General features: G+C 42.1%; 2 protein-coding genes across 2 annotated transcripts in view; one reads left to right on the top strand and one right to left on the bottom strand.

Annotated features, from left to right (window-relative positions):
- ranbp10 (RAN binding protein 10) overlaps positions 1-20340 on the bottom strand; it is a 39393-nt gene extending 19053 nt beyond the window's left edge. The window contains exons 1-3 of the mRNA XM_072386687.1: positions 19965-20340; positions 7569-7680; positions 3168-3220 (exon numbers count right to left, since the gene is read on the bottom strand). Of these exons, the coding sequence (XP_072242788.1) occupies positions 3168-3220; positions 7569-7680; positions 19965-20163 (364 nt within the window). The 5' untranslated portion in view covers positions 20164-20340. The remainder of the gene's footprint in view (positions 1-3167; positions 3221-7568; positions 7681-19964) is intronic.
- Positions 20341-21351: 1011 nt separating this feature from the next.
- On the top strand, positions 21352-26187 carry tsnaxip1 (translin-associated factor X interacting protein 1). The gene is made up of 10 exons (XM_072385300.1): positions 21352-21484; positions 21566-21668; positions 23427-23567; positions 23657-23750; positions 24143-24339; positions 24479-24620; positions 24993-25159; positions 25231-25344; positions 25430-25530; positions 25669-26187. Exons 1-10 carry the CDS (start codon positions 21429-21431, stop codon positions 25772-25774), a joined length of 1221 nt encoding a protein of 406 aa, XP_072241401.1. The 5' UTR covers positions 21352-21428; the 3' UTR covers positions 25775-26187.
- The last annotated feature ends 1702 nt before the right edge of the window (positions 26188-27889 follow it).

The following is a 27889-nucleotide window of genomic DNA, read 5'->3' as shown; positions in this document are numbered from 1 at the left end:
ATGAGTCGGGCCGGACACACACACAGAAATGCAATCAGTCAGCCCAGGACACACACATAAATCCGCAGCGTTTGGGACAAAAACACACTGAGTTAGTCCGTGTTAAGGCAATCAACAGTAATCTGTCTACCAGAGCCGCAGACCATCTGCGGCCGAATCCTAGCAACTGACAATATTTTCATAACTAATGGCTGACCAGGTCTGGAAACACACTGGTCTGTGCGATGCCGTTCCATCCTTTCTGTGGCACTTCATGCGTGTGGATCAAACAGAGAGGAGACCGAACGCGCTTTGCGTGTGTTGATATAGACTGCGGCCAACCGGCTGTCCTCTGGCGTCCACAGCATTCCACAAACCTCTGCCAGCGCACAGATCTTGACCAGTCGATGCACAGGTCAAATGGCCCTGGACAGGCCTCGAAGCTCAGGGACGCAATTGGTCAAAGTAGAGGAGGGGTCTGATTAGTTGGAGTGGCAAAGGGGGGCTTTAGGCAGGCTATCGGCAGCTAAATGGCCTCAACTTTTCCTCCCGTGTCATCAGGGATCACTGAACCATTCAGGCGTGTCACTGTGTTTCTGTTCCACGGACATGTGTGAGAATGGAAGGAGAAAAACTAAAATAAAGCTGAAATCCAGATGAAAAATGAGGACGACAAAAGAAATGGATATTTTAAAGTCCATAAATAATAGAAATCCCACCAACGTAAACACAAACACTGTGAAAGGAGTGTGTTTAAAATGAATAAAATGGGATTTAATTATAATAATAAAGCATCTCTGCAGGTGTAAATCCCAACAACTTTATTTACTCTCCTCGGAATCGATTACTTCTTCCATAATTAATTACTTTATTTCTTATTCTAAATGCTAAACTGAACCTTTATTTCAGGGATGTCCACATGTGGTCCTCGAGGGCCGCTGTGCTGCAGGTTTTAGAGGTTTCCCTGCTTCAGCACACCTGATTCAGATGCATCATTAGCAGGCTGCTGCAGAACTGAACAATCTTTTGAAGAGCTCTTTTTCATCTGAATCAGGCGTGTTGAAGCGGGGAAACGTCTAAAAACTGCAGGACCGCGGCCCTCCAGCACCCACTTTGGACATCTGGCTTTATTTGTAATATTGCTGATATAATACTTTAGATGCTATGTAGAATCCAGTATTTTTAGAGCTTCAGTATGAACATAATTCAATAAACAGCTTCTCTGATGCAGATTGTGCAAACATCAGTCATCTTCCATACAAACCCAAGACTTTGGAGCACGTATTTTAATTTACTGTAGGTGTTCTGAGACAAAACGAGGCGCAAAATCACGTGGAAACAAATAGTTCTGCCTCTTTAAACTGTAGCGCTTAAACAGGCAGAATTCTGCGATTTCCAGCCAAAATGTGCAAAGATTAAACCCATGAAATATGGAAATATAAACCCATATCACAGAAAAACCCTTTTCCTTTCAAACACTTACAGTAAGATGCAGGAAAAAAAGAGGAAATGTTGAAATAAATGAAGAAATGCAAGAAAAAAGGAAAGATTAAGACAAATAAAACAGGAATAATCAAGATCATTATCTAATCTGACATGAATAAACTTACAAATAGGTTTAGGAATAAATTAAAATGCTTATGAATGTTCTTTTGTGCTTTATTTGCCTTAATAATCATAATTTCATCTATTTACAGACATTTCCTCATTGAGATTCTTTTTCTTTGATGGATTTAATCTTGTTTTTGACCCGTTGTTCTATAAATGAGTCATGTTTTAGGACCGCAGCTTAACCTCTTATGTAAAACAGATTATTCAGAAAATTTCCACTGAATATTTCACAAAAACTTCTGAAGCTAACGATACGTTTGTATGATGGGATTTAAAGGGGAACTCCAGTATTTTTACACCTGGACCTTATTTCTGGCATGAAATACGTTCATCTACTCACCGAGAACAGTTTGGTGGAAGTCGGCGTCCTTCTGAAGATATTTAGATAACTGGAGATCTTCAAGAAGAATGAATGAATGAACGTTCATCATTCATTAATTCTTCTTAAAGTATTGGTGAAATAAAGACAGATAATCCCTTATTTAGAGGCTGCATCGTCTAAGCCCCGTTCACTCCCTTATATGGATCTCGAGTTATCTAAATATCTTCCAAAGGACGCCGACTTTCACCAAACTGTTCTCGGTGAGTAGATAAATGTATTTCATGTCAGAAATAAGGTTTAAAAATACCAGAGTTCCCCTTTAAGGCAGCTTTTAATAGAGTTTACACCGACACGTTCTTTTCTGACATAATCTTACACATTTAAATCAAAATGATCAAAGTCATTTCTATTTAAAATACAAACTAAGTAATCTGCATGAAGTGAGAAGCATTCACATCATTGGTCAGTGACATGTCCCAACATGTTCTCTTGGGATCCACATCCAGTTTTAACAGAAACGTTCCACTTCCTCATCTCCTCCTGCTTTCATCCCAAACCTCACAAATGTCGGCACATCTCCGGCTACTTTAATTCATCCAAAGTATCAACTTCCTCCTCAGTCCTTTATCTGCCCCCGTACAGTATTTTGGCTCTGCACCAACTCCTCTGCCACTTCTGCTCTAAAAATATCTACGCCCTGACTGAAAACAATGACTAAGAGCTAACAATTAGCCATTTTCCAGTGTTTGCAGTGCTGATGAGGAACCTCCCTGCTCTGCGAAGTCCAGGCTGAAGTAAAGCAATGTAACCTGAGCAGATGAAGTCACAGAACTGGAACCGCTGGCCAATAAGTAATGAGAAGATTTCAGGGTGGAGGTTTTGGATAACTCTTTCGAGCTGCTTAACTGTACCGTGCAGACCGTTCAGAGTGCAACCGAAAGGGAACAAAAAGGAGGACAGCGACTCAGGATGTTTTTCTTGCCAGCCTGCCAAAGCAACAGCCCGATCCGATGGCTAAGTGGCTGAAATTCTGGCCCCAGTCCAGCCATATACTGTGTTCATGTTTAGTAACCTTGAGAATCTGCATTTTGTCTCACTTTGCTGATTGCTCCAGCCACAGATTCTCTCTTATTCTGCTGTCTTTTTCCATCCCGCCAACCCCTCCGTAACAACCTGAAAATTCTACCCAACAAACGCCTCTTTGTCCATCCTCCCACTGGTTATGTTATAGTGGGATAAAGCGCACGTTACTCACCAGGCAGTCTGTTCATGTTGACTCCGTGGGCGGACAGGCCGATGCCCATGTATCTGCAAGCAGTAAGAGAAAAAAAATCAGAAGGCGCCCGATTTAAACGTTCAAATCAGCTTCTTCTGACGGTGTTTCAACGTCACAGCTTGGAAATTTATTCACATAAAGTTCGTCTTTGAACTCTTTTCATTTCAAGTCGCTGGAGTTTTCCCATCCAAAGTGGCAGCGAGCACGGAGGCTCAGAGGTCAGCTGTGACATCTTAAAACAGTCATACAAGGATAAACTGTTGGCAATCTCTCAGCAAAAACAGGAGAAAACCTTTTTGCTCAATTGAATAAGTCATGAATATTGCAGCTGAGTGCATCTGGCACACGCTGAGGTCATCACTTAGATTCCAATAATAAATATCTGGTCTGAGCTGCATGAATGGGCTTATTCACAAGCTTCCTGCATTTCATTCAATAGATCTGCAGTTTAAGAGGAAGAAAAGACAAAGACTGTCACGTGTGTTAAGGCCGAGGATTGAAAGTTGATTTGTGCACGTTGTCAAACGCACTGGAACAAGCTCGCTGATGAAATCAACATCATTCCTGTGGTAATTTCATTATTCAGGCGGCACTTGTGAAAGACAGCCTGTAAACGGCATCATGAATCTATGAGTTCTGAACATCGCAGATAAGTTCGTTGCTTTAGCTGCAGCTCAGCCCACATATCGTCCTGTTCGGGCCTTAAAACAAAAACAGCACTGGTTGGTTTTCACTTTAACTCAACAGTATCACTTGTAAATCCAGAACACACAGAGTACATGTTATTACAGAGGAATGTGAAGGCATGACTCATGCAGTATTTCCTGACATACGGCTTCTATCCGCCCTGTTAGGAATATACCGTCCGTCAAGCTCTGTCTTTAGCATTATGTTGCAACATAAAAACCCAAATTCAGAGTGTTGTAGCTGCTGTACCACGTTTCTCAGACGTTAAAGAAAGGTAAGAAGCTGGAAAAAAAGAGGCCGAACATGGAAATTATTCCACTTATAGTGCTTCTTAGCTGGAAAGTGGAAGTGTTAGCAGGTTATTATACAAGCTGTAACTTTTATTGGGGAAGAAGAAGCAGTTTCAGCTCCACACTGGTGAAAAAGAGATAAATCTGCAATATACTAGAAGAAGCTCCTGAATCCCAGCTTTAGCTACTGTGTGGCAGCATTAAAAACTGTGCTTTGACTTTTCTAATTTACTTTGACCCTTCCAAAGTCTCCTGGATCACCAGGACAGCAGAGAAAGTGTTAAAATCAGATGGGGAACTACCTCAGGAACAAGGAGAATGTCACATGTCATCTGGCTGCCATCTTAACACAAACAGTGCAAAGATTGGTGTAGTCATGGCAAAACATCTGGTTATAACTCACAGGCCATCAATCTTCCACTGGTCAACACGTCACTGCAGCTAACAGCGTGACACATGCAATCATACAGAAAAATGAGCAGGCTACTTGCAGCAGTATCTGCAGATTTAAATCCATATAATCAGTCTATAAATGCCTGAGACAAACAGAAGGGGTCGTGACACCTCCAGGTTCAACTTTCTCTGTTAAGATAATGAGCTGGAGGAAGTTAACAGATGCTCAGTCCACCACAGCAACAATGAAGCTTCTTCTTCTACAGTAAAACCTTATCTATAACATGTATAAACTGGCAGAGCTGTCAGTCTGAGCTCCATGACTGCGTAATGACATAAAACCCGGCCTGATGAGAACTTTGTCCCGTGATATTCATCAGAAAACTGTTGCAGTGCAGTGATTCATTGACCTGAGCATAAATCTGAGACTTCACAGACTACAGACTGGAATTAATGAGCCATGTGACCCCGTCGTCAATAACTACAATGAGTGCCTTGCAGTCGTAAACCTCCACCAACCGGCCACATTGTAGCCATTATATTCCTGTCCAGAACCAGAACTGCTGTATCTAAAGCTTTTAAAAGGGTTTTATACAACATCCCCTTTTCCAAAGCCTGGGATACAAATCATCTTTAGTTTAAAACAGCACAAAAACAACATAATAAATGGTTTTGCTTTTAAAAAGCATGTTGAATAGGTCCTCGTCCTGATCAGCTGGGAGGTGCAGAGAACATCTGAGGATGCCCTGCCTTTTGTGCTCAGCAACAGAACCTTTGGGCCCCGCTGGCTGTGGACTTTATTGATCTTGCTTGTTTTCCACAGATTCCATCAGATTGATATCTGGGGAGTTTGGAGGCCAAAAGCAGCAGTTATGCTGCACTGGTCACCGTGTGAGTGATCTACGACACCCACACGGTGCTAAAAGCGTGCACCTCGCGTGTACCTCGCGTGCACGGGACTCACTGCAGCCTTTGTCCTGAACAGCAGGTTTCATGACTGAGAAAATGGCACCACTAAACTTTCTGAGGTCTGAAGGAACAGCGAATGAAAGGAAGCACAGTAATTAGTCACACAGGAGGGAGATTGTACAAACTCAAATGCAACTACACACTTTTGTGACTTTTGAGGGAAAGTTTTGCTTATTTCAGCAACATAAACCATATTGTGAACATTAGTGCAACAGCATGGCTGCACAGAGTCCGCCGGCAGTCAAGATCCGTTACCCAACGAAAATATTTGGTGCATCATGACATGAAAAATTACAACAGTTGAACAAGAACATGAGAACATTTAGCTTTTAAAAGCCACAGCAGTTGGTTTTCTACCGTGGCTTCCTCCCACAGTCCAAAAACACACATCTTTGGTTTACTGGCGATTATAAATTGATGGTAGGAGTGAGTGTGCGTCTCCTGTGATGTGCAGGGTGTAGCCTGCCTCTCACCTGGTGGCAGCTGGGATAAGCTCCTGCCGTGACACTGAATAGGACGAAGCGGGTCTGGAAATGGATGAATTAATTAATTGGCTGGTTTCCTCATTTCCTAAACGCGAACTGGACTAATGTGGATTTGAATTAATTTGATTGGATTGGATTACAGTGATTGGATTATACTTGGCTTGAACTGGACTGTATCTTTGAAGCGCTTTCAGATGACATTTATTGCGATTTTGAGCTGGATAAATAAAACCGAATTTAATTAACAGATGATCTAATCTTAAATGTGTAGCTGCTATCAAATTTACAAAGAGCAGATATTTTCCCATAAAAACTCAACTTCCAGTCCAGAATTTTTGTAAAGGAAGTTGTAAAAAGTATTTATTAGGGGTGTAACGCAAGATTAAACTCAACGATATTTCTCATCACGTTAAAAATCTGTCCAAACTGCTATTTGTGACCTATGGGGGCAGTAATGCGCCTTTGCTGCCAGAACCTAAAGAAGGAGAAGGACAGGAAGCAGCAAGCAGCCAGAATGATATCGGAAAATACCGGTATTACCATCGAATGCCCTCGCCACTTTCAAATTGTTTGTTTGGCAGCATTTTGGGTACCTGGCGGAAATTATAAATGCGAGCATTGTATGAAAATAATGCCGTACACCGCGGCAATTTAGTTTCAATTTGTGGAAGAAGAAGTTTATTAAAAGCTCACACTTACATCATGCATGTAAAGAGTTATAAGAAAACATTTCAAAATGCATGTGCAACTCGGTTAAATATAGCTCTGTTAGCTCATAGCTGCTGTGTTGTTGTTATTGGCGGCTCTCGGGGGGCTTATAGAGGCTTTCTACACACTCGTCTGGGATGATGTCATCAACACGCCGCTGCAGCACAGTTTATTCACTCCGTGCTCTGTGACAGTCGGCTAACTTCACACAGAGTTTGCTACTGATGGTTTTGTGCAACATGGCAGGATATTTATCAGATTTTGACGACAACTTTGAGTACGATGGACGTCCTTATCGGAGTGAATGAGCTGTGCTGCAGCGGCGCACGTCGATGACATCATTCCAGTAGACTCCGATAGCCGCCAATAACAACAACACAGCAGCTATGAGCTAACAGAGCTATAGTACACGTTCATTCATTCATTCTTCTTAAAGTATTGGTGAAATAAAGACAGATGATGCCTTATTTAGACGCTGCATCCTCTAAGCCCCGTTCACTCCGTTATATGGATCTCCAGTTATCTAAATATCTTCTGAAGGACGCCGACTTTCACCAAACTGTTCTCGGTGAGTAGATGAACGCATTTCATGCCAGAAATAAGGTCCAGGTTTAAAATACCGGAGTTCCCCTTTAAAGGCTCTAAAAGGTGGCTCCATCTTCAACCCAGCATTACAGATCTATCTATTACTGGCCAACCAACACTCATATCAACATGAGACACTAAATGCACCAGAAAGGGACTGACGGACAGATTAAAAACATGCTGTATTTGTAACAGTTGTCACCAGTGATGATGGTATTTTGGGACAGGAGCACAGATGGTCTAACAGAGTTGTTTCTGCTTACCCGTCTCGGCCTTTACTGACAATCTTAACTTCAAAGTAGTAGATCCCACAGGCAGCGGGGATTGGGTGTGTGGCTCGCACTGATGCTGCATCCTTGTGATTCTTTCCATGGCCTGAAAAAGATCAAATACACAAATGAACAACAAGCCAACGTGATGCAATTCCAAACTATTCAAGCAGAAAAAATTAAGCTTCAAAAAAGCACGAGAGCTGTGAAGGAAGTTAAAGTCGAGCTGCCTGAGCCGTCCAGTGACATGACAAATGTTTTAACGGCACCACCGGAGTGTTGGGTATCTTTTACACCTGTTCAGGATGTCGTAAACACGAAACATAGATCCGCCACATGGAAAATACTAACACCACTACATATATCACACCTCCCACAAACCATAAGCTGAGAAATAATTAAGTCTAAATGATTAGAAACCTTTTGAAAGTTGTCTCTAACGACCACAAAGATGGCTTCCAACTGCCTGCCAGTACAGAAAGGAGTGACAGTACATGTGTTACACAATAACGGAAACTGGAAGGTCGAGGACATTTTCAAAAGTAAAACACAAACAGATGCCAACAGATGCATTGTGATTTTGGACAGAGCTGAACAGACGTAAACCGACACTCCAGATGTGCCAGATGCTGAGTCTATTTGGTGTGTTAGGACCCTCAGGCTACTATCAACAGAATCATGTATCATAAAGTTCAAAGGAGCCCCAATTTATTACCCATAAACAGTGTTTCTAATGCAAAAAAGTCTCCAAGAACCCAAAAATATCATCACAGAATCTGCAAGTGAAACACCTCAGACTGAATTAAAAGCCAATGAGAACAAATGTGTTTTAAGAGAAGACTTAAAAACATGAAGTGAGTCGGCCCACCTGATGGGAAAAGGTAATTCCACAGTTTTGGGGCAGCGACTGAGAAGGTGAGGCTCTCCTCTAAGTTTTCTCTTTGTTTTAGGGACGACTAACAGTAACCTGACCTGAGAGAACGTGAAGGAGCGTACGACTGAAGCAGATCAGACGGATACTGTGGGGCAAGGCCACGAAGAAGAAACTCTAAAACTAACTGGAAGCCAGTGAAGTGATGCCAGAACTTTTTGTACCAGTTAGGAGCCGAGCAGCAGTGCTCTGAACCAGCTGTAGACGAGCAATTGATGCTTGACCCAGAATAAAGTGCAAATGGAAGTATGGTTTAAAATCTTAAAATGATGCAAAGAAAGAAACGGTTCAGCTTTAGTAGGTTGTCTCAGCTGAAAGAAGCTGGACTTCATCACTGAGCTAACCTCAGATTTGAGATTGTTGTCCAGCCTTCCACCGAGGTTTGTTGCAACTGGTGTCAGATGTCAGCAGGTACTGTGGAGCCATCTGTAGCCCAAACAACCTCATCTTATCATCATTAAAGTGCAGAAACTTCATCCATTTTCTTGATTCAGTGGCAAATAAATCTAAGGCTACTGCTAGCAGGATAATGCACCATGTCACAGAGCTCATATCATCTCAAACTGGTTTCTTGAACATCACAATGAGTTCACTGGACTCCAACGGCCTCCACAGTCACCGGATCTCAGTCCAACAGAGCAGCTTTGGGATGTGGTGGAACGGGAGATTCGCAGCATAGATGTGCAGCCGACAAATCTGCAGCTTCCGCGTGATGCTGTCATTAGGGCTGAGCGATTTTATCGATACCGCGATATATATCGATACTTTGTTTCCCAATAAAGTATCGATTTTTTTACAGCCGCGAGTATCGATTTTAAAAAAACTTTATTGAAAAGTCAAACGTTACAATGAGTGAGAACACAGAACATTAATACAGGATTAATACAAAACAATGCCAGGAGGGTCACATTATACAAAACTGATAAATTAGTTTAAAAGAGCATAGCTCATTGGTTTTGATGGCTTTTCTGTTTATAGAATGTAGGATTGGTTATGGTATTTAGCAAGTAAAACAAGCAGGTTGATCATGTAATATTCACAACATAAACATGAGTCTGTGTACACTGAAGACACGTTTGTGACATGTTTGTTTGTTTCCGTTTGTCTGGCAGTTTGTTTGGTTCAAAGGTCGGACCACCAGTCCAATCAGTGATGATTCATGTCAAATCACACTGTCCCTTTAAAATCTTTCAGAAAATGATGTGTATTAAATCGTATCGAATAATATAAAATCGTATCGAATCGTTGGCTAAATGCCGTGTATCGTATCGTGAGATTAGTGGATCGCTCCAGCCCTACCTTTCAAGCCAACATGGACCACAATCTCTGAGGAATGTTTCCAACACCTTGTTGAAAGTATGCCACGAATAATTAAGGCCCTTCTGAAGGCTAAAGGGGGTCCAACCTTTTATTAGCAAGGTGTAGCTAATAAAGTGGCCGGTGAGCGTATATAAATAGTGTTTTCCATAGTTTTCACATTTTTTAAAGGTGGCTGTAAGTACTGTATTAAGGTCTGAATATTATAACAAGCGACAGTTGTAGATCTGATAAGGAAAGGGATTTCTGTTTCCATTCACTCAGAAAGCAAACCTGAAAAAGCTGCCATCAAATGGGTAGAAGCAGGTTATCTTGGCTGAGTAGTGACACCAGAGGGTGGTGATAAAGGCTACGTTGCAATGGGTTCTAATTCAGCAGAAGAAGTAGTTAACAGGAAGGAGGAAAAACAACAACTGCGGTGGACATCCACAAAAGGAAAATGGAGAAAGATCTCTGTGAATATCTGGGACATCGTCACGTCACTTTAATCTTTGCCAGGTCAGACGTGATTCACCAAGTTGTTTTAATTTGGCCTACAGTCTTCTTAGAAACTTAAGAATAAGAGCTTTTCTGGCACAGAAGTGGAACTTTTTTTAATCACTTTTTGTTCATTTGCATCTTCTAAATGCGGATCTAAAACAGTTCTTTTTAAATCAGGAACGTGACTTTACCGGCCTGCTCTTTTTTCATTCTTCCTTTAGATAAAAAACAAGCTCCTCTAACTTAAAGGAACCTTTTACCAACCCAAACCCTGACTTATTGTGCTGGAACCTACAACACAATTAAATCAGAGGTCGGTCCAACGTAGATTAAGCTCACAGAGGACTGATTTTCCTCCAGTGATCTATACTTTTGTAAAGATGTGTCTCCAGTAATGAGATCATGAATGTAAAGGTAAAAGACTCACTGTCTGTAGTAAAGATGTGAACAATGGGGCCACGAGGCTCCTGTTTTCTGTCTGGACCAATTTAACTCAAGCACAGCAGTCATTACTGTGTGTCACTCTATATTCAGATGGCTGCTTATGCAATCCCCCGGGTTATGAGAGAGCCTGTGTTCACTGGAGTGTTGTATAACTTCAATCTAGGCTCTACAGGAAGCATGTGAATCTCTTTCTGTTACATGCCATCAGTCCATTGACTGCGCTCACCTGTTCTGATACATAACAATCCGCTGCGTGCTGAGTGCATGTATGAAATGCAGATAGGCTGTAACCCTAAACGAAGCAGCTGGTTGTCAGCAGACACCTTGAGGCTGTTTTTTGTGCGCACGTGAGCCACACGAGCCGGGCAGCCTCAGCCACCGTCATACAGGACATACAGTTGCTACCAAACATGCTGTTGACTAAATCTGAGCTCAGTGTTCTGCTCTGTCATTAAATATTACTAAAATTTAACGTTTGTGCTGGCAGTGACTTCTCAGAACTCCTGAACTTGCCACATTAGCTCATTACGTTAGTATTACATGAAATATGCACATTTTCCGCCTATCAATACATGTATATGAGGGGAAAAATGATTTTGATTAACTCCCATTTCTCCCAGTTCAATCTGCTGTGGTGCAGAGCTGTGTCATTACATGTCTGTGCACGTCACCAACATGCCTGGGCATGTTCATGTTGTGTGTTTGCTTCTGATTGTATGATCCACAACGGCAGCTTTATAAGTCTTTATAAGTCTTCAGAAAGTCAGCAGGCCTCTTTACAACAGCACAGATACAATTAAATGTCTGAGTTGGGTTTCAAAGTCTGCATTCAAAGGTGAGATAGAGTCACAGGGAAATTAACCCTCCACTGGCTGCTTCATTTAAATAAACATCCCAGGGTGGAGTTTTTGTGGATTAAGACAAACTAGTCCTCTGAGAAACAGCTGTCCATGTGGCAGACCACCACAGGTCGAAGGTCTAAAGGTTAAACTCCTGCTCTTCTTCACCAACATCAGTGCAAGACCTTAAATGTTTACTGGAACATCAATAATCCCACCCCGGGCTCCATCTTTGACCACTGCACGAGCAAAAGTGCAAAATCTATCAGTTCAATAGCAGCAAGCACAACAAAGCTCCCAGCGGCGCGTTGCCCTCTGCTTCATCCTGCAGAAGATTGAATAGTATCACATCATCCTCAGCGTCGTCATCATGGCGGGTCATTTTCATCCGGTGCCGCTCAAACGCAACTATTTCTTCCACTTTGGTGCCAAGCAACCAAATTGTGGTCTCATTTTACCAAAAATAACCGTTCTGATACGAGAGATTTCTGGGAAAATGTGTTTTCTGAAGCCTCCAAACACTTTGACGTTCAAAATCAAACAAACAGCTACACAAAAAACAGAAAAGAAGAAGAAAACCTTTCACTGCCAACGAGGTGTCGCTCAGGAATTCCACATTTAATACACTCGTGCACACGCACTAGAAGAAGTGAACACACCCGCAGAGCAGTTGCGGTTACAGCGGAGTCATTTGGGGGGTGTTGTGTGACTTGCTCGAAGGCTTTTCCACAGAGACGGACGGCTGGCCTGGGAACCAAACCAGTGACCTTCTGCTCTCAATGTACTTCTCTTGCCTCTTAGTCAAAGTCACGGTAAAATGTAAGAGTGTGTCTGGATGTTTACTGCATCCACTGCAGCTGAGGCCGGGCGCCATTTAAACAGCGTTACAGCCCAGTGTTGCTTCAAGGTAAACACAAATGTGACATTGTTTACAGTGTGCCATCAAATATAACATCTGGAAACACTGGGCAAGAAGAAAGACAGAGCAGATCATATCTAAAGACCCCCCTCTCTGGCCCTCTGTTCTGGTTCATGTTCATAAAACACAGGCTCTACGCGGTGATGATCTTGATTCTGTGTGATGTTTCCACATGAGGGTGAGGTGGGGGCTGCTGGGTTAGCTGCTCTATCACTGCATCTGAAAAATGGCCCCTTTAAAGACGAGGACAGAATCATTCCCATGTTTACAGTGAGTACAGTTTTAGTTTAGGTGAGGCGGTTTCTCTTTGGTTCATCTGATCAAATAACACCACGACTCTCATTAGATCTACTATCGTGACCCCACAAGCTCCAGCATCTGTCCAGTGCGAAGGCAACAGGTTACATCATGAATGTCACAGCCATGAAGGGATTTTATCCGAACTGTTAACATACGTCAGTCAGTGATCCAAAATGTTTTGGGCTGAGAAATAGAAACACTTTCCAGAACCGAAGCCTCTTTACTTTTTGTCCGTGGTCAGAACGAACCAACACAGCCAGCAAAGCTCAGAGCTGATCAGAGAACGAGGATCATAAACCTACACAAGTCAGGAATGTCTCTCAAAGTTATTCCTAAACAACTGCAGGTTCCAAGACCATCAGTTCAAACAAGTTCATGTAAATACAGGATATTGGGCGGGTGCAGCTGCTTTGACAAGGTGTGTAAGAAGACCCAAAGTGCCTGACGAGAAACACCCAACAACCACAAAGTCTGGTGAAACCGGAGGCTCCTGGTACACCAGTAACCACGGTTACTGGATGCTTTAGTCCAACTTAGACTGGACTTAAACACAGCATTTAAACACGTTAGTCTTCTCAAAATCAAGCTCAGCTCGACTCAAAACTGTGCAATAAAGCTGCTCCAAGTGGCAGAACATGTCCTCATACAGTCCACAGCACTGACACACGTACTGGTACAAGAACAATGGTCCAGTTAAACGGCCAACTCAAGCGAGCAGCTGACAGTAGCTCGACTCAGCTGTGCACGTGACCATGCCCAGTGTCACGATCTACAGGGAGAAAGCCCTGCTCTGAAAGAAGGGGTCTGAAGGACTCTGTCAAAGTCAAAAACTGGGTCCAGGACAGCAACAAACTGCAGATGAGAGGAAAATATCCAACCAGAATTGTGCCAGAAGCTCGCTGCTGTGGTCAGGATGCAGCGAGCGATCCAAATCATTTAAGCCTTTGCATCAAGGATAAATGTTTAAAAGCATGTAACTGAAAGCAAAATGACTGAACTTTCTCTGGAAAGTAACCTTATTAGTGAGATAATAAGGCGTGTTATAGTTTCAGAGGCACACTTGCACCTCATTAACCTTTTCTAGCAGATCATGTTCATCCTGTGAATGATTAACACCGTTCTTCTCATTCCTTTTACTTTGGGATGTAACAACACCAACGTTTCTCAGTCGATGAGCTGAAACTGGACTATTTTCACATGACATTCTCCCTTAAAAGACGAACTATGGCAAGAACATGAAGGGTTCGTAACAGGGAGCAATGTGGGTTTGAAGTCTTTCTGGGAGATTCTACAAAATGTAAACAAGCAAAGTCTGGGAATCAAACCATCAACTATGCAACAATAGAATCCACTCAATCTCCAGAGCCACAGCTGTCCTCCGTCTTAGTCATATATGGACTTAAAAGCCCCAGGGTTTTAACCGTCTGCTCCTTCTGGAAGCGCAGAAAAAGAAGGAGATAGATTTCTTACACAGGGTCCCAAACATGTAAGATTGAGACTTGGTTCCTTATGCAGTTTCTTACATCTTGTGCTGGTTTATCCTCCTGCATTTAGGATTGAATATGGTGCTGGATAACAGGCTGAGTTACTTACAGGAAGCCATATCGATCAAAGCTTCCAACCTCGTGTGTGAGCAGAAAAGAGCATCAGCAGAAGCCTGAAGCTTGATCAACCTGGAAGTGGCTTTTTGTGCCTTTTTTAGAGGTTTTCTGGAGGTTAAACCTTGTCGGAAACATTTTCTGCTGATTTATGATGAACCCAAAGCATTCGAGCATCTAAGACTGTTTGAATTCAAACGCTGATAGTTCAGAAGCTAATGTAACAAAGATGTGGTTTAAAAGAAGTTGCTGAGGCAGGAGGTAAATGCAGAGAAGCCACGCTGGACAATGGTGGACAGCAGCCAAAAACAATCCCCCCAAAACAGCTTGTAAACACTGGTAAGCACACGGAAAATGTTTCTAACTTCTAGCATAAAATACTTAATTTCACACCTTGCAGTATCTTTTGATTGCCCCTCAAAGTAGGGCTGTGATTAGCAGAGAGAAGCTCGTCCGGCCATTTTGGGGGCAGCTTTTTGGGCCACCGGGCCTGCAACTGTGAGCATTTAGGTCCTTATAAAAGGACCAAAGCCGGTGTTCATTCCTGGCAGTTTGTCTTTCTGTGCGGATGATGACTTCAGAAGGCACAGCCCGTGTCCAGTCCAGTCCCTCGGGTTCGCACGTCATGTTTCTGCAGATGATGCAGCTCTGTTGGCTTCACTATATCAGATGTGTGAGTGAGGGTCAGTGACTCAGTATCCCCACTGGATTTGGAATTAACTCTGACCACAAGTTAAACCGTTACAGGGGCAAACATAGCAGACACAGACCTGCTTTTTAGGTCGTGTCTTCAGCTACATGATGATTTAAGTCCAATATTCACCTTCCGTTTCATCATTTATTGATCGTATTTCTGTGCTCTGGAAAATGTGTTTTTCTTTAGTTGCTAAATATCCCGTAATGTTTCCAACTAGTTGCTAGCTTTACCAGTCAGCTGGGAAACTAGAAAACATCGAGTTTACTCCATCTCTGAGGGTCAATGAAAGTCTCACTGAGCAACATATGAACACATCCATCTATTACGCAGACAAAAGAGTCTGCTTTGGGGTATCCAGACGCTCCAAAGAACTCAGGGAAACATAACTTCATGGACAAGTTCAAGAAAGAAAATGGCTGCAACAAGGTGATGGAGAGTTGCAAACACGCAGCAGCAGATTGCAACAGAGCTGCAGGTTGCTCCTTAGTTTTCCAGTCGAAGGCTAATGCTAACGCTAATGTTTTGAACACCTCAGTCAACCCCATCAAGGAGCGTTTTCCACTTCGGTTCAGCAGCAGTGAAAGTCTGAAAATCCCACGTGAAACCCGTTCAACAAACCTCAGAAAATGATCCCATCGTTCGGCAGGGTGGGGCTAACTTCTCAGGGTCAGCGATCAGGAGCAAGGTTTATCTAAAATTAGCAATTTGTATGGTATTATCAGCTGTGTGCTAAAACAGTCGAGTGAAGGACACTTGTTTGGCTTCATGTCTCTGAGTCTCCTCAGATTTGATTGGCCCTCCTCAGTGTATGTTTGTCTCTGTGAGACATGCTGAGCTGTGAATCAGAAGAACAACGAATTGTGCACGTTCCACAGCAACAGTATCTGCTGGGGGTAAGACCGACAGGGAGAAGTTACTGAGGCTGACGGGTCGACAACTCATCACTTTACTTTGAATGAAAGCTTCCCAAAAAGTGACTTCTGTGGTCCCAACAAATATCAACCTGCCAAAACAGAGAGCTCTGTTTTTCCAAACCTCCTGGTCTAAATACTGAGCACGGAGTTTTCCTCTCCTGCTTGATTCACCAACATTATGTTACAGCCGTGTGAAAGAAGAAGGAAAAAACTCAAGTCTAAGGTTTAACGTGTCGGGATATAAAAACAATACCACGTATGACACTGAGTCATTATCTACAGTATTTAATAAATCCAAACTGCGAAAGTCCATCTTTACTGCTGTGACTAAGTGTTTAAGTAGCAGCCAGGAGCTGCTGATCAATGCTCTGATTCACTGATCATCAGTCAGTGTGAGCAGCTCTATAAAAGCAGAAGTTCTGTCAGTTTTCAGGTGTGTGTTAACACGATGCCAAGGAGGAAAGACATCAGCAATGATCTCAGAGAAGCAGCTGTTGCTGCCCATTAATCTGGGAAGGGTTATAAGGCCATTTCCAGACTATCTGGAGTCCATCATTCTACAGAGAGAAAGATTATTCACAAGTGGAAAACATTCAGGACAGCTGTCAATCTTCCCAGGAGTGGACGTCCCAGCAAGTTCACCCCAAGGTGAAAAAGCCCAGAGCTACATCTCAGACTCTACAGGCTTCAGTTAGCATGTTAAAGGTTAAAGGTCATGACAGCACAGTTAGAAAAAGACTGAACAAGGATGGCTTGTTTGGAAGGGCTGCAGGAGAAAGCCTCTTCTCTCTAAAAAGAACATGGCAGCACAGCTTAGGTTTGCAAAGCTGCATCTGAACAAAGCTCAAGACTTCTGGAACAATGTCCTTTGGACAGACCAGAGCAAAGTGGAGATGTTTGGTCATAATGCACAGCAGCACGTTTGGAGGAAACCAAACACAGCATATCAGCACAAACACCTCATACCAGCTGTCAAGCACGGTGGTGGAGGGCTGATGATCTGGGCTTGTTCTGCAGCCACAGGACCTGGGCACCTTGCAGTCATTGAGTCCACCATGAACTCCTCTGGATACCAAAGTATTCTAGAGTCAAATGTGAGGCCATCTGTCCCACAGCTAAAGCTGGGCTGAAACTGGCTCATCAACAGGACAAAGATCCCAAACACAGCAGCAGATCTACAGCAGAATGTGTGAAAAAGAAAAGAATCAAGGTGTTGCAATGGTCCAGTCAGAGTCCAGACCTCAGCCTGACTGAAATGCTGTGGTGGGACCTTAAGAGAGCTGTGCAGAAACCAAAGCTGCAAACCTCAATGAGCTGAAGCAACGCTGGAGAGAAGAGTGGGCCGAGATTCCTCCAGAACCATGAGAGAGACTGATAACGTCCCACAGGAAACCATTACTGCAGCTCACTGCTGCTACAAGCTGCTGGATCAGGGGTTCACTTAGTTTTTCACTTAGCTGCTGCTACAAGCTGCTGGATCAGGGGTTCACTTAGTTTTTCACTTAGCTGCTGCTGCTACAAGCTGCTGGATCAGGGGTTCACTTAGTTTTTCACTTAGCTGCTGCTACAAGCTGCTGGATCAGGGGTTCACTTAGTTTTTCACTTAGCTGCTGCTGCTACAAGCTGCTGGATCAGGGGTTCACTTAGTTTTTCACTTAGCTGCTGCTGCTACAAGCTGCTGGATCAGGGGTTCACTTAGTTTTTCACTTAGCTGCTGCTGCTACAAGCTGCTGGATCAGGGGTTCACTTAGTTTTTCACTTAGCTGCTGCTACAAGCTGCTGGATCATGAGGCTCCATATAAATAAACAGAAATACATTCATAGAGGTTTAATCGATGTGTGGAGAAAGAACTGAATTGATATTTTCTAACAGGTGTAATATGAATGTGATGTGAATGTGTTATAAAATATATCCAGTAAAGCAGTAATAAACAACAAAACAGCAAGAATAAGAATAAGAATAAATCTCAGACAACCTAATTCTATTAGATGTTTCCTAATGAAGCCACTAAACAGGTTGGTTGTGTTTGAAGGTGCAGCCATATTAGAATTAAATGAGTACTTTTAAAGGGCCCAAAACAACTCCGTAGATAAATGTCTCACATCAGTATTTAAATGAGCTTTCCATCCTGATAAAGGAGTCTTCCTGGGTCTCAGTTTTTTAAATTACAGCCGTCACTTGCAGTATCATTTTGGTGCAAAGTCATATTTGTTTAAATGTGTTGCGGTGATCGTATTTGTTTCCTTGTTGCTGCTGAGACAGGCGAGATAAATCTGCATTAGGTCTAGGTAGACACTCTGTGGCCTTGAACAGAGAAAATTGGCACACTGGTCAAAATAGCATCGAAACCACGAGGGTGAGGTAACAGAGCAAGTGCTGGAGCAACCAGGAGGAGAAAAATACCCTGTGCTCTCCAGAATAGATCTATTAATGTGTCATCCCTTAACAATTGTGCTGTGTCACTTAATCTCTGCACTTTCTACAGACAGAAAGACTCAATGTCCTACATAATCTCAGCATGAAATGACATGATTTATCTTTAGCCATAGATCCCTCTGTTCCAGCAGCACAGCTGTGAGACGTGAACGGATGATTCTGGACAGAATACAGAAAAAAAAAAAAAACACTTATTAAACAACCTTCACTCAAACTGTCATTTGTCTAATCATTAATGTTCATAATTAACCCACACCACAATATGCTGAATGTGGGCCAGTATTCAATTCATCAGCTGTGAGTTGATCAATTATTCATTCCATGATCAGTGGGTTCAAGCTGGCTGAGAGAATCTTGAAAATACTGAGCTGATATTCACCTTTAAGCCTTTGAGCCTGTATCACCGATGCAAACAGCCCCCAAGGTGGCATTTATGTTGATTTTATTTACATCCTTCCAAGGGGCTGTCCTGACAGAAAACATCCAAGCAAGGACGTGTCTAAACATACAGATGTCACCTTGTTTTGATTGAGGAGGTGGGCATATTCTGATGGCTAAAAGCCCAGCTGACAGCCTTCAGCAGTGAATGAGGCGGCTAACTGCGCCGTGCAGTTGCTGTCATTGTTAAAATGCCAGACTGTGTCGATACATCGGATTTACTACAAGATGTGGCCTAATGCTTTGCGCAGAGGCCTCCTCTGTCACAGCTGGAGACTGGACCCGAAGAGCCGTTGTTACGCACACGCAGATCTGAATGGAGCCGGACCCGTTGGTTCCAGGCTGGCTAGAAAAAAATGATTTCTGGAAAAGACCTCTAGAACACAGCAACTGAAATCACGCGAGAAAATACAACAATGACAGTTTTATTCTGTTTTGCTGGTGAAAAACTGAACGCCACTACTAGTCGGCCCCGCATTGTTGAAAGGTTAACAACAAGTTTGGGCCGTGTCCATCTTGTAGCCTACTGTTTTCAAGGCGATATGAGTCAGAAGAAACAGCTAGGTTAGCTACGCTAGCTAGTTAGCTACGAGGCTAGTTAACTGCTGCTATATTTGCTTAAGAGGCAGCATTGTGTTAGCACGCTACTGTGTGTTAAACACTATTAGTTAGCTTACTGGTAGAGCCAACTCCAGCACCAACTGTAGAGAATGTCAGATGTACAGTAAGTTCCCTGCTAACAAATATAAACAGTAAATAAACAAAGAGTGCCATGTTGTTGAGGGGGGCTTTCAGTTTGTTGGTGGGAAGACCTACTGACAGGGTTAACGAGGTAACTGTCACCCATTTGGGCATTCCTCTGAACAAAGCAAGGACAGCAGAGGCAGCTCAGACTAGATTTACCAGGCTGCACACACACATACACAGTCAACATAATCGCATATTGTGTGCGTGCGCGTGTGTGTGTGTATTTATATGCGTGTGAGTGTGACCCCCTCCGCAACAACAACGCAGTGACAGATTTGAGCTGAGACCTCTGCTGTTGTGACCCATCCGGGATGCGGCAGCTCTCTAACCTTTGTAATGGACCCGCAGGTTGTTCTGTGACAGCCCGATGTAGCTGTATTTATCCTTGGGGCTCCAGGAGCGGGGTAACGGGGTCTCTTCCTCGTTTACAGCCGGGTAGAGCCGTTTCAGCCGCTCGTTCAGTTCGTGCTCCTGGTAATTAAAAGCAGGATCTCCTAACGGCAGGCTTCCCGCGCCGAGCTCTGCCATTTTCGGCCTCCGTTTGGCGTCTTACTGTCGGTTTGTTTCTATCCAAAGCCCCGTGTTAGTCCGCTGGAGCTGTAGGTTGAGAGTGAGAAGGGCTGAGGGGAGAAAATAGCAGCGGTGTGACATCCCCGGATAAGCAGCAGAATGTACTGAAGGCTGGAACAGTGCTGTGTGGGTACTGTAGTTCGGTCGCCTTTATGCTAATATATCTAGAAATGACTACACAGGCTGTCACCGTGGACCAGGGCTTTCCACCCTGAAAAGAAGCTCGGAAATGTAGTTTAGATGCTTTCCATTTAGAATTTATTTCAAAGTATGTTCTGTATTTTCATTTCCAACTGGATGAAAATAAAATAAAGCATTAAAATCAATGTTAATTACGCATAAAAGCAAAAGTGTAACGTTTGTGCATGCTCAGAAAGGTATTGTTAGAAAACAATAATGCATATTCTGGGGATGTTCAAGGAAAAAAATCGAAGGTTTTATTTTGTTTTATTATATTTTATCTTTATTTGTACAGTTGATATAACTATTTGTTGGGGAAATTCATACTAATGAGAGATGAAGAACTATTATAACTATTAAGTTTGTTCATAAAGAACTTTGAAAACAACTACCACTCACCAAAGTGCTGAAAAATAAAAAATGATAAGATAACAACTATAAAAACAATAAGTGCACATAAAGGACATTTTAAAGGACTATCACATAGAAATTTGGGGAAAAAAATCAACAACAACCACAGCCATAATAATGATAATAGCAATTCTATTAATATTAATAATATTACACATTATTTGTTATAAGTCAAAACATAGTTACAACGCTCTGTATGCAGAAAAAAATAACAAACTGATGATATATCATTATAAATCATTAAACTTCTATTAATTTGTTTGTTCTTTAAAGTTATTTTTAAGTTATTTAAGTTTTCTGCTGTCATATCTGTTCACATATTGTTAAAGTAGATGAATCTTATCAAAGATAAACCATGTTTCCTATTTGCACTGGTCAAAGTCAATAGCCGGTGTTGCCCGTTTAAGAAAAATAAAATAAAAGTTTTCGCTACAACCAAACTTATTAGGCGCGCCGCGGACTACTACGTGGGGTCTTCCTACATAGTCCAGCACCCGTCACCATGGAAACAGGGCTACAACACTGCGTTCCGCTATGCTAACGTCAACGGTCAGCTGAGCGGCGCCAACAGCATTACAGAATAAAGACAGAGCGTATTTTACTGTCATTTAACTTCCATGTGGTAGAAAGAGATGTCTCCAAACAAAGATGTAAAACTTCCTCCTTTAACACGGTCACAAAAACAAAGGCAAGTTATTCAGGGACTGACGTACAGCGAACATTAAATTACTCTGATAATGACGTCAGTTTTTGTTTTGTTTTATTTCAGACTCGCATATGACCACAGTCTGAAAAACTTCCCCGTCCAAACGACAGAGGAAAGAGATGAAAGAGCTGCTGATATTTCAGTCCAAACTTGTTCCACGAGAAAGGTGAGCAGAGCAGGTGCAGGGTCAACCAGCCTGAAACAATTTCAGTCATGCTTGTGTTAAATTGATAACTCAAGCATTTGCAGATGCCTGCCAAATAAAAGTTGATGCAATAGATCTCCAGGTTTTCTGAAGATCTTTCAAAGCTTTTCTTTGACTGAGTTTTCACTCATTTTCAGTCCAGTTAACTCCACTTAACTCTGACCTATGAGCCATTCAAGCATATCATCCATTCATATAACAGATAACAGACATATAACAGATAACATAATAAATAACCTGTTTTGAATGGTATCTTTAGGTCATTCAGGGGTCTTAATTAAATGCCAGGTTTCAGGATGAAAATTGGAATCTCCTGATTTAGATTAAGCTTGTTTTAAGTTGCAAAAACATTATTTTGATAATTTGTATTGACATGATAATACTGGTCATTATATAGCTTATTATCACGTGGAATCTAAAGGTATAAAAGGAACTCATTTCACTGGTGGCAAATTGAACTGAGAATAGCTCTGTGACAGGAGTAAAAGTAATGGAAATGGTGTCTTTTTTGCTCATTTTAGCCAGTTTAATCTCCAACACACTGTCATAGCTTTTCGTTTTCCTTAAAGGGAAACAGGCTTGTTGTTGCAATCACAAAAACAGCAAAGATAACACAGTTTGACAGACAGAAAATAGGATTTCTGCAGCAACAAGGTGATTCCCAAAGAGCTATTAGCTGAAAACTTGGCATATCTCAGCATGGTGTGCAGTGTGTCCTTAAAACATTTGAGGAAACTGGACAAGTGGAGGACAAAAGAAGAAGTGTCAGGCCTAAAAAACTATCTACAGCAGATGAACAGGATCTGAAAGTGATGTCCTTAAGAAAGAGGAAAAAATCCAGCTGTGACCTGACAGGACCTGAGAGATGCATCTGGACCTTCAGCTGATCCATCTACTGTTGGCCCAAGCCTCATCAGAAATGGTCTCCATGGAAGGGTGGCTGTCAAGAAGCCGTTCTTAAGGAAGGGAAACAGGGAGAAAAGGCTGAGCTATGCCAAATGACACAAGAAGTGGACTGAAAATCAGTGGCAACAGGTCTTATGGAGGGATGAATCCTCCCCAGAGCCCGGACCTCAACATTATTGAAGCAGTGTGGGATCATCTGACAGAGAACGGAACAAAAGGCAGCCCACATCCAAAGAAGAGCTTTGGGATGTCCTTCAAGAAGCCTGGAGAACTATTCCTGAAGACTCCTTAAAGAAATGACAGAAAGCTTGTCTCAGAGGGTTCAGGCTGTGCTGGAGAATAAAGGAGCTCAGACCAGATATTCACTTTAAAGCTGCTGAGAACTGAACAAACTCTGTTTCAGCCTCAGATTCTGGATTTATATTAAAGTTTTGTAATGCTTCATTGAATAACTGCAAATTTTTCTCATTTTCCTGGTAATATATAAAGAAATTAGACTTTCACAGGACTGTATTTTTTACTATATAAAGATCTGGACTGTTGTACAGTTAAGCTTTGTGAAGGTGTCACTTTGTGCTTTATATATAATTATATGTCTACATATAAATCATAATAAAAATGGTAATTAGTTCAGGAGTAGTGTTGTAGCGATCTACTGAAAGGATGTAATAATTTACGATGATCATTAGTACTTTTATCTAAGTGACTTGATATTCATACATTTACTTTAGTTAACATGAATACTTGCTCCCTTCTCCCGGTGACACTGATAAGTCGGTATCGTGGCATTGTGTGTGTGTGATAAACCTGTAGTTGTGCTGGACTGGAAGCAGTTACATGTATGCAGACTCAGGGAGAAAACCTCCACTCCTGATGCAGCTGGAGAGTTATGTGAACAAGGAGCTGCATGCCATCAGCCCACGGGAGCCAAAGTTCCAGGAACTGAAACTGCAGGTGCCATGTTTCCTTTTATGATAAACCACAAGATATATCAGCACATTCTCATCAGAGTTTGACTTCTTTGATGTCTTTGAATACTGCAGGTCTACCGCAACACCTTCGGTTGTTTCATCAGTGCTTTCAGAACCTACCAACCTCTTCTTTCTGCCATCAGAACAGAATATGAAAACACTTTAGGTCAGTATGGCTACAAGTAAACTCTACAAACCCATTTCCCCAAAAGTTTTCTAAAATGCACCAAAAACTTGAATTAATTTGAACCTTTATTTTACCAAGTTGAAAGAAATAAGGCTGTACAACAGAACTGGCTGTAAAGAGTGTAAATAAAACTATAAAATCCAATGTTAGACTGATTTAAAGAACCAAGTCTTTGAAGCAGATCGCACCAAAGTGGCTGCTGTTCTCTGAAGAATTAGATCGTGTATGTCCCGTTCGTTTGGTTTACACCATGACTTCTCTTTTAAGCATCTTTGACAACAAGAAATTGAATATTGTATATAAATATATTTGAATATACAACCCTGTAGTTTTACAGCATTTTCTTTTTCTTGGATTGTTCATTTTTTCAGCTCATCAGCAGGATGAAATCGCAGAATTGGGGCCACTGCGGTCCCACCTGAGGCTGATGACCGAGGAATGTGACAGAAAGATTCAGGCACGATGGGGAGAGGAGCAGACTGAGATTGAGACCTTGAAACGGGAGAAGCAACAGCTGCAGAAGGACATCGAAGCCACGAAGGAGAAAGAAACGGCCATGCAGACAGTGGTGCCCGCTGTTTAACGTCCTGAAGTCATGACAATGGCTTCGTCCAAAGCATGCGTTGTTCTCCATTCAGTTCAGACAGTTAAGTTGATAGATTGTAATTATCTTGCTTGTCAGCCCCTTATCTGTCATTCCTCTGAAGGTGGACCATCTGCAGTCAGAACTGTCCAACCAGTATCTGCAGTACAGGGAGGAGCGTGATGCCCGCAAGCTGCTGATCTGGCAGCTCAGTGACCTGACGGGGGGCTCTGCGATGAGGGACCGCCCCGCAGATGAAAACACAGGTACAGCTGCCTCTGTGAGGCCACATTTTACAGACTTACTGATGAGGAATTGAATGCTCAGATAAACAGATTTAACTGTAAACAAAACTATAAATATCTGTTTTCACTCAAAAGCTTCCGAACTGACTCAGAATTTTAGCATGTTGAATACTATGTTAAATATTCCATCCCATAACTTTGGAATAAATTAATAAATGTAAATTACAGTAAATAAAAAGATTTATACCACAAATGAGAAGCAACAGCCTTTGGGAATTTGTCTTAGCATAAAAGCTTAATTCTTAAAATATGAATATTTACAGGGATGGCAAGCTGGTGACTCAGTTTTCCACAGCAATAAGGTTCTGTCCCACTCTAATTTTGGTTTCATAGAAGATTGTAGGGACTCTGTGGAGCTGAAACTTGCCCTTAAAGTGTGTCGGGAAGACCTGACTAAAACCCAGGAGCAGCTCAACGCGATGAAGGCGGAGTACTGGGATGTTGTTCCGCGTCGCAACTGGGACAACCTGGAACAAACCCACAAGCAGACTCTGCTGCAGGTATTTCATACAGACACAGTCGAAGCTCGACCCACATGCATCTACATCCTCTTTTTTTCGGTTTTGTCCAGTTGAAGACGCTGCAGGGTGACTTTGATCAGTTGAAGAGTGAGTATGACACCCTGCTGGAGATCTACAAAAGTGGCAGCATGCAGAACAAGACACTTATTTCAACCACCGTGCAGGTACTGCATGTCATATCTGCCATGAAGAAGAAATATGCAAACTTTCATCATGTAAAGCTCTAATTAGCGGTTTGCTCCCTTTCAGACGGAGGACGGTATGTCTGAAGGGCAGAGCCAGGTCCGATCCACCCGACTGGAAGAGCCGATCAACTCTGAGTGCAGCCCACTTACTGTCCAGGAGTTTAGGTGATGGGAATAAACACACACTGCTGGAGTCTTTTAGGATTATACAACTTTAAACAACATTCAGAATCTGTAGCACAACTTTTTCATGAGGTTTCTGATAAGGTTTCTCGCTGTTTCGTGTCATGTTTGTGTGTATAGATGTAGGAAGGACTCAGAGACAGCAAAGTCTGATGCAGAAACGGATGAACGTGTGACTGTGGCTGAAACTGAAGCAGACGATATCCTCTCTGAGACTCCACCATGAAGCAGAAAGCAGCTTCCGAGAGTCTCCAATCCAAAATGTGATGCACAGCTTTCATCTGCAGCCATTCTGATGTGCACACTGAACTGTACCAAAGCACACTGTTTCCTCTTCGTTAACAGAAAAAGCTTTCCTTCAATCAAAAGGCAGCTTTCTTCTATCTTCTATTAACAGGGCTGATTAAAATCCTCACACCACGTTCAATCCAGTGACGAATATGAGGCTGCGCTACTGGCTTTATTTTGGGAAAGCTTAAAAATGGGAGCTCAGTTATTGAATCAAATCTAGATACATTATGATGATGATGACAAGGCAATATGTGAATTTGGTCATTTATCATGCACAATTATACCACCCAGACTCATTTTGGTCTTCTATCTGTTCTACAAAGAGGTTTATAATTTGAGTTTCATTCCCAAAAACACTCTTATTAGTGTGTTAGTTGGGAGCAAAGTGTGGCCAAAGCTGAGGGTCAAACCACCCATCAACCAGTTAAAGGACAACCACTGTTACCGAGTCACAGTCCACCCAGTTATATAGTATATTACATGTAGTTAACATGCTTTCTTGTGCCAGTTAAACAATAATGAGTCATACTGTGCCATCTCACTTTGCAGGTAAGAAGTTTTTGTGAAGCACGATTATGTGAGTGAGCCTGAGGAAAGCAGTCGATGCCAATATAGTCAACGGGTTAGAGACGAGATTAGGTGGAGAAATGGGTAAGAACTGGCTGGTATGACCAATTAATTACATTTGAACAATTAGTTTAGGTGTGCATTGACTTGCATACATTCCTCATTATAAAACTGACATGTGGACATTTTACAGGTTCAAGATTCTTGTTTCAATCGTGTTTAAATCTCTTTAAATCAGAAATCAGTCTATAAATCAGACTTTGACTGTTGGAGTGATTAAGACTAGAAAGTTTAATGTTTTTCCTGTTAATTGAATGAATTTAAAGCTCTGGGACATGCACAGTAATCCGTAAATGCCAGTTTAGGTCATGTTTTAAACAGTCCTCCAGTCTTTTTCTGTTGGAGTTGTTACCAGAACCTGCAGATATTTTCTGTGGAGCTGAACTCTAAATAAAAATCACCATGACAGCGAAATGCCTTCTGATATTTTTGTGTTTAACCCCTCCTGGACCTCCTGGAAATTAATGAGCAGACTACATAAGCTGTTGTTGTTTTATGAAATGAAATGAAGCTTTATGTGATGGTGACTTAAAGATAGTTTGTGCTGTAATCTAAGTGTTTGTCACTTGGATCTCTATGTTTCTGTGTGTAGGTTTACTGCCTGTTTTATTCCTTCCTTGTGCGTTTTGTTGAGTTTTGTTTCCTCTTCTTGTTTGACCAGATTTTTGCACGTCAGTGTATATATACTACCAGGTTTGCTTAGTTCAGTGCTGAGTCGTTGTCTTTGTTTGTGCCCCCATGTCAGACCTTCTGTTTTTGTCCTGCCCTGTTTTGTGTTTTTCTAATGTCTATTTTTGGACGTTCTTTGTCTGCGGTGCCTTTGCTTATGGTATTGTTAGTTGGAAATAAAAGCCTGTTCGGTTCTTACCCCCCTGCCTCTCACCTGAGAGTCTCCATTTAGGTTCTCCGACCTCTGCTCGTATGTGACGGAGTAACAGAGAGAATTTTGATCAAGTAGAAGTCTATAAAGTACCGAAACTGCAGGTTTTCTGATAAAGATAAACTGTGATTGTAACAGCTCGTTAACATCCATGATAAAAGTATAGATTTCATATTAACAGGCTTTACCAATGACTTATTTTGATGTTTTAGCATAGAAACTTTGTAAAAGATAAAGCCAATTAAAGAATAGAAGAGAACTTTAAGATCGAGATGTTTCACGATCACTTTAGTTGTCATTCCACAAGAATACATCAACATTTTCTCCACGAGCATCAAAAGTGGCTGAATCTGGTGAATCAGGTGTTAGCTTTTACAAATATAATTAAGATTAAGTTTGGTTTAACCCAGTCAAACTATTTGTAATCATAGTTTATTAACCAAAGTCTGGCACTCTCTGTGGCAGCATGTACTGCTGCAGCACATTTACTGCAGGCACTACGACCCACCATGTCACCCTGATGTGTCGTGTGAAAACGTCGTC

Source organism: Leuresthes tenuis, unplaced genomic scaffold (genome assembly GCF_036924035.1).
Source record: "Leuresthes tenuis unplaced genomic scaffold, fLeuTen1.0.hap1 SCAF_5, whole genome shotgun sequence".
Lineage (NCBI taxonomy): Eukaryota > Metazoa > Chordata > Actinopteri > Atheriniformes > Atherinopsidae > Leuresthes > Leuresthes tenuis.
The sequence above is the reverse complement of the archived record's forward strand: the minus strand, read 5'-3'. Positions and strand labels throughout refer to the sequence as shown.